Source organism: Dendrobium catenatum, unplaced genomic scaffold (assembly GCF_001605985.2).
Source record: "Dendrobium catenatum unplaced genomic scaffold, ASM160598v2 fragScaff_scaffold_1221, whole genome shotgun sequence".
NCBI classification, from domain to species: Eukaryota; Viridiplantae; Streptophyta; class Magnoliopsida; order Asparagales; family Orchidaceae; genus Dendrobium; species Dendrobium catenatum.
In genome coordinates this window covers 1,534,606-1,541,547 of record NW_021319683.1, presented here as the reverse complement: position 1 = coordinate 1,541,547, position 6,942 = coordinate 1,534,606, and the positions used below count along the sequence as shown (strand labels likewise).

At 33.6% G+C, this 6,942-nt stretch overlaps 1 protein-coding gene and 1 pseudogene across 2 annotated transcripts; both read right to left on the bottom strand.

The window, feature by feature from the left end:
- On the bottom strand, window positions 1-117 carry LOC114580744 (annotated as a pseudogene).
- Window positions 118-176: 59 nt separating this feature from the next.
- On the bottom strand, window positions 177-4,156 carry LOC110108409 (elicitor-responsive protein 1). Of its 2 annotated transcripts, none has more exons than XM_020839036.2 (5): window positions 3,934-4,156; window positions 3,723-3,788; window positions 2,097-2,241; window positions 1,331-1,466; window positions 177-404 (listed from the first exon to the last, which is right to left on the bottom strand). In XM_020839036.2, the coding sequence occupies exons 1-5, from the start codon at window positions 4,007-4,009 to the stop codon at window positions 342-344; spliced, it is 486 nt and encodes a 161-aa protein (XP_020694695.1). In that variant the 5' UTR covers window positions 4,010-4,156; the 3' UTR covers window positions 177-341. The 2 variants fall into 2 exon arrangements, with proteins under 2 accessions (XP_020694695.1, XP_020694696.1); XM_020839037.2 differs by having other exon boundaries at window positions 2,097-2,238.
- Between the last annotated feature and the right edge of the window lie 2,786 nt (window positions 4,157-6,942).

Below are 6,942 nucleotides of genomic sequence, written 5' to 3'. Positions count from 1 at the left end.
GGTGTGTAACACGAGAATTTCCTAGGAGGTCAGCCATTAGTACTACTCTCGCCCAAGCACGTTTAACTATGATGTTCTGATGGGATTTGGTGCACTGGTGCTGGTATGATCGCACCCTAATAAGATCGCACCCCAATAAGATACTGGCGAGTTTTTAGGGTTGAGTCCAAAAAAAATTATAGAATAATAAAAATTCGAGTAACTCGATTATAAGGCTGTGTAATACACGAGTTTGCAAATGTCCTAATAAGCTTTGAAACCTAAAATAACTGAACGCAGTAACTACTACGTGAAACATGAAGCAGCCTTAGAACAACATAAAATATGAAACTATAAGGTTCTCAATGATGATGGAAGCTGTCTCTCCACCCTCCGAGTTCTTCCCCCTCCACTTCTACTTCTACCTGTGAAATCAACAAGAACCAAAGAGCAAATTATAAGTGCCAATGGGAAGAAATATATTAGCTGTGAAATTCAAAAATAAGTATCTTCAGCAAGCCTTCGTTTGAAACGGCTTTTTTATTATTTTGTAAATCTGTTTTAAATACAAAAATCTCTTAAAATCGTAAAGAAATAGTGGCTCAAAACTGTCCCAAATGAAGCCTAAATATAACAACTGTAACTGTATTGAGTTCCAGCATTAGATTTTTGCAGGTGATAAGAATACTTCAAAGTATGTAAGAAAATCTCCCCAGCTAGAAAAACAGTGGGGTTATGATTTTGGCTCGATGATCAACACAAAAATCAAATCAATTTTGACTACAATCGAATTAAATGAGCTGAGTAATGAGGTAAACCTGGCTCGGATTAAATTTGAATTGAATTGAACTTAGATAGGATTGAGTTAGCTCAACATTGAATCAAAATGTATATTAATTGATAATGTATGTATACATCTATGCATTCATATGCATGAATCTATATAAGTTTGGGTTTTTATATGTTTGGTGGGCTAAGGTTTTATCATAGGAGTTTGAAAATCGACCAAGATCCTATCAGGTTTTGGCTTAAATCAAAGTTTGAATAGATATCACTGAGTTATGCCTAACTCGAACTAAAATCGGATCGAGCCAAATTATAACCAGACCTGAATCGGCTTAAGATCAGATTGAGGCTTTATTTGGGATGGCTTTCTTCCTACTTCTTTATGCGGCTTTTTAGTAATAATTAAAATATTTTACTAGAAAGACGCTTTAATAAGCAGGAAGAAAGCTGTCACAAAGAAGTCTGAATGATTTTGAGCGACCTTGAGCCAAGGTATAATTGACTTGAGATCAATCATTAGCACACTTTAACAACCAGCCAACAAATATTGGAGAATTCTAAATACCTTGGGGGTAAAGGTGAGTCCCACACGTATCTCACCACTGTAAGTTTGATCATTTAGAACAACGTTGAATTTTGAAGGATGCATCTCTCCAACTCCCTTCTCAAAGCCAAGCAAGATCAAGTCCTCAACATGGATACTGCATTAAAAGAATTCCATGAGTCGCAAGCTGAAGAAATTTAATAATCAAGGTTCTTATGTTTGGTTTGAAAGAATTGTAGAAAATGTAAATGTTTTTTTAATTCACAATAAGCCATTGGGTGTTTAGTTCCGATGTAATTGATAGGAAATGGGAACCCAAGAAATATAGACAAGTGCACATTTCCATTTATAATTCCCTGTCCAAGAAAGAGATTTTTTAAAATGAAAACTCAATTTCTGCTCAACCAAACAAGAAATGAAAAATATTTTCCCCTTCGATTTCTACTCAACCAAATAAGTGAGAGGTGAAACAAATTTTGATTCACTTTCCTTATCATTTTCATTAAAATTTCCTTTTCATCTCCTTTGTTGCAATTTCTCCAAACCAAACAAGGCCTTAAACTTTGATATTGATAAGACTTTTCTCTTTTCTTCAAAATACTCTTTTCATTTGTTTGATAAATAAGCTTTAGAAATTCTTATCCGGTCCATGTATCTTCTGTTACTTCATAAGCGCAGGGAAATAATGATGAAAAAACTCATCTATTATGTAAAAAAAATGATGATTTTATTTCATGTGACCATAAAATACCATAATATTATCAAATGAAGCCATTTTAGTACTTACGTTGCTTCACCAAGGAAATCATCAGCAGAGAAGGTGTCCTTGTCCATTACTTTGAGGACGATCTTGTGAGGGATGCCTGCCGTGCCTGGATACTGCACTAAGAACTTGAACGTCTCATTCCATTTGGGGTTGCTGCCTTGTCCTGCTGTCAATAAAAAATAAGCTTGTTTAAGTAATAACTAAGTTATGTTTGATTTTTTCTAAGAGAATCCAAAGTTCTAAGGGAGGGCTAAAAGTGAAATGTAATGAAAACTGAACGGCCAAGTTCATCTCTTAAAGAATGATTTCCAGTCTTTAGATATGTGTGGAAAGATAGAAAAACAATAACTATAGTTTTGGATATTTCACTCAAATTGTTAGGTATAGGCGCTTCTTTTCTACTACTCAAGATTCTATATTTTTGAATGTGTGTATGACATATGGGCACCAGAGATGGAGATGTAGCAAAAATTATCAAAATTTCACTCAACCTAAGCAAGATCATTGGTCATTTTTATTTTTTATTTTGGAATGAGGGTATTTACCGCCGCCACTCTAAAGGGAACGCTTGGCAGCGGAACCTACTGAGGCCACCTACAGGCGGTAATTTATTAATCTTGCCTTTTGGGTGAGTATAAACGAATTCAAATAAATAATTGAATGACATATTTGTTTAGGTTTCATCTGCATACTTTATGGAATTTGTATGATTTGTAGAGGCATACTTGTCTTACACTTTAGGTAATAAGATTTTATCAGTCTTTTGCTTTATCGCTTTTTGCCAAGCCCATTGCACAGAAGCTTCATAAGCTAAAGCATCAACTTCTATAGCGAGTGACCAATATCTTTTGGCATGGTAGATATGCTAAGAAAATAAACTAAGAAGTAAATTAAAATTACTTCATTGCTCCATTAAAGCCAAGCACAAGAGAATTATTGTGCAGGTAATATATTAGTTTTATATCAAACTTTTATAAAAGAAAATAGGCCCTATGCCATGAATAAGCTAATCTTATGGTAAGGCATCGTTTTTTGTGCAAAGGTTCAATATTCAAAACAAAACATACATTTTAGACCCAAAAAAAGAAGCTCTTGATACCACTTGATCTTGTTTGAATCAGAATCAATTAGGAGAAAATTTTGATTGCAATATATTCACGAATCACAACATAATTTCCTCTGCACGATCAGAAACTATTTTGTCATTAAGTAAATTTAGGCCAGTTGTGATAGATGAATAAGCCACAGTCCTAAAAAAAAGCCACAGTCCTAAACAGCCATTTTTCCATCAGCTTTCAATCTTCAACACTGTTTACGCTCGCATTAAGCCTTCATTTATCAATCTATTGCTGCCAATTATATACTCTAAATGTGTCTACCGAAATTTGGGGAGTTACAAAGGAAGAAATGCAATCAATTTGTTTGGTTTTAAGTAAAGTTGATAGCTTCATAGTTCTTGCTCCTTCACAAATTATTGCCCAGTAAATATGATCGATTTGATCGTATTTATTTCTCAGGGATTCAGTTTAAATTGTTTGTGTTTAAAACAAATCTAATATCCCCTTGTAAATTTTATTAAAAAAATTACCAGAAAAGAGAAACAAATGAGCTTGCTAAACAAAGATTTAGAAATTTCAGAACAAAAACCTCGGGCGACGCTACTCTTGCGTTCTTGATTCCTATACTGCATCACCACATAAGGATCAATTTTCCCTGCACCCATTCAAGACAAATTAAAATATTTATTAGAAAATTTTGGGGCAAAAAAAGGAAAAATCACAACCAAAACTCATAGTTTGGAGATAAAAGGCTAGGGTTTCCTCAAAAACAAAAATAAGTTGGGGAAATCTACACTCACCCAAGAAATCGGTGTCTTTGAGTCCCTTGGCATCGAAGAGGTTCAACTCCAATATTCCTTTTCCCATCTTTGCCATCTCTCTCTCTCTCTCTCCCTCTGCGTGTTCTCCGATAAAGTGGCAAGTGGTATTTATGAAGATCAAAGACGAATAGTGGAAGAAGCCGGCGATGGAACCAATCACCTGGTCTAGGCCTCCATGCTCGATGGCCTAACGACCAAATCCGTGTGATGGGTTTATTTATTTATTTATTTTTCAAAAAATGTGCCTTAATAAACATGAATGAATTATATATAATGAAAATCTTTAAAAAATATTAGATTTACAACAAACACAACAAACCTTCATTAAGAGAAATTCTAACTCCGAATACATGAGGTCAAATAAAATTTTCTCTATTAATATCCTATTAAAAGTCCAATTTTAATTTAAATATAATAAAAAATATAATTTCAAATATTTTTTTACCAAATCTTTTTAGGTCTACTTCTATCTTTTTTTAATATAGGTTGTGTCTAATACATCTACTTTGCTAATAAGTAATCAAGCAGGTTTAAATAATGTGCCTGTATGGTTGCCGGCTAATGGATATCGCCTTTGTGATGCACTCTTGCGCTGCTCACAAAAGCTTCAAAATTCTGCTCATTTTCAAGGGTTGTATATCTTCCTTCATCCAAGATCTTCCCCAAGCATCCAAATCCTAATCAGCATCAAGGGTTATAGTGGCTCTAATACCATTATGATGTAGGGAGATTATCGAAAGAAGATAGATCTAAGAGCTAAACAGCTCAAACATCCAAAAATAGTGAACATATTGTTTCAAATCCAAAAATATCATTCATTTATATCTTCTTACAACCATTCTATTATACTAATCAAGTAGAAAACCCTAGAAAAATCTAGATGGTTCAAAAAATAGCTAATAAACTAAAGCAGTTATGCTTAAGAAATATTTTACCTAAGATTAGGGGTGTCAATTCGGGTCAACGGGTCGGGTTCAGGTCGAACTCGGAACTATTCGGGTCAACCCAAACCCGACCCGTTTTAAAAAACTGTTCAGGTTTTCGGACCCGAACCCGACCCGACATGAATGACACGGGGTTTACCCAAAATTGCTTGTTTACGGGTCAAAAATAGGGTCAATCTTTGATTTTTGGGTAAAAAACGGGTCAATCTCGGGTTTTCGAGTCAAATTTGAGTTTTCGTGTCACTTTCGGTTCAATTTCGGGTTGCTAGGTCAACCCAAACCCGACCCGATTTTTAAAACGGGTTGATTTGTTGAACACGAACCCGACCCATTTTGGGTTCGGGTTGACCTGAATCCGGATTTTTTCGGGTCAGATTTTGGGACGTGTCAAAAATTGACACCCCTACCTAAGATGTTCTCCCTCAGAAACACTGCAAAAAAATAAGTGCATTGTCTTACTGTTTGAAGAATATTTACTCTTCCAAATAAATTTACATTCAAATAGATTAATGTAAAGTTTTTTTTTTTGTGTGTGATTTTATTTAAAAAAACATATTTTTTTGAAAAGTATTTTTCTAGAAGAAGCGTATTATAGATTTATATTATTCTTACCAAAACGTGGTCTCCGCCGTGGAAAACTTGATACCCGGCCGGCAAGTTGACTTTGACAGGAAAGGCTTGTTAGGCTCATTATTATTATTATTATTATTTTGTGACAAAAAACTCTTCCAAAAAGCTCTTTATAATGATTTGTCAATTATTCTCTTATTTTTATTATTCATGAAAAAAAAAATGTCCTTGTCATCAGTAGTGGAAAGTAGAAACTACGCATTCTATTGAAAATGCTGGCAACAGCTTGTTTTTTTTTGGGTTTTTTTTTTTTGGGTAAATAAATCTTCCCTATTTTGCCGTGGCATGCAATCAATCAAGCTGAAGAGACAGCTTCTTGTTTCAAAATTGAATGGGTCGACGCGGCTGCTAGAAGAAGAGGTCCTTCAGAATTTATACTCGTCTTCTCGTAGAACCAATATTAGATTAGTGGAATGCATGATTTTAAAAACTTTAAAGATCATTTGATAAATTCAAAAATTTCTTTCGAATGAGTCCAACTGTATGATAGGATAATAATAGTTTTAAAATAGAAGAAAAAATCAAATGATTTTAAATTATAGATTTATATTATTCTTACCAAAACGTGGTCTCCGCCGTGGAAAACTTGATACCCGGCCGGCAAGTTGACTTTGACAGGAAAAGCTTGTTAGGCTCATTATTATTATTATTATTATTATTATTATTTTGTGACGAAAAACTCTTCAATTTTGCAGCTAGTAAATTCCGATCGACCTAACAGGCAACCCACATCTTAACTATGGCCATACCAACATTAGTGCTTAGGCTCATTATCAGTGGGGAAAAAAATTGCTGATTCGTTTTGAGTCAGAATCATTTTAAAAATATTAAATTTGTTTTGATCAATTTATTTTTACTTAAAATTAAAGCAGATAATAAATACTTTAAATTTTTTAAGATAAAATATAAATATTATATTTTAAAATTTAAACATATTATGATTTTGACATAAAATACTAAATAATAACAAAATAAATTTACTAGCAATATGCAATTATATAAGATATTAAATTATTACTGTTCTATAAAAGACTAAATTGACTTGAAAAATGAAAATATATTTCACATTGTTGTGGGATAGAATATACGCAGCAGTAGAGTGAGAATATTTTTCATCTTAGAGTTGCACAAATATACAGCACACAAATAGAAAGAATATAAACACTAGAAAAATGCCATAGATTTTTTAATGTGGAAACGCTGCAAAATAAAAAAATCATGGGGTCACGCTCAATTGAAATGAATCCAATAGTGTTGAATATATTACAAAAATTGATTCGTCCTTGAACTTGAAGAAGATCGGATTACAATACTCAGTTGTCAGGTAGAAATTTGGTGACAAACATGGGCCAAATGGAAGTTTGACGACGGTCAGTGTTCAGTTGTAAATCTGACGTCAGTTGGTGGCCGGGTA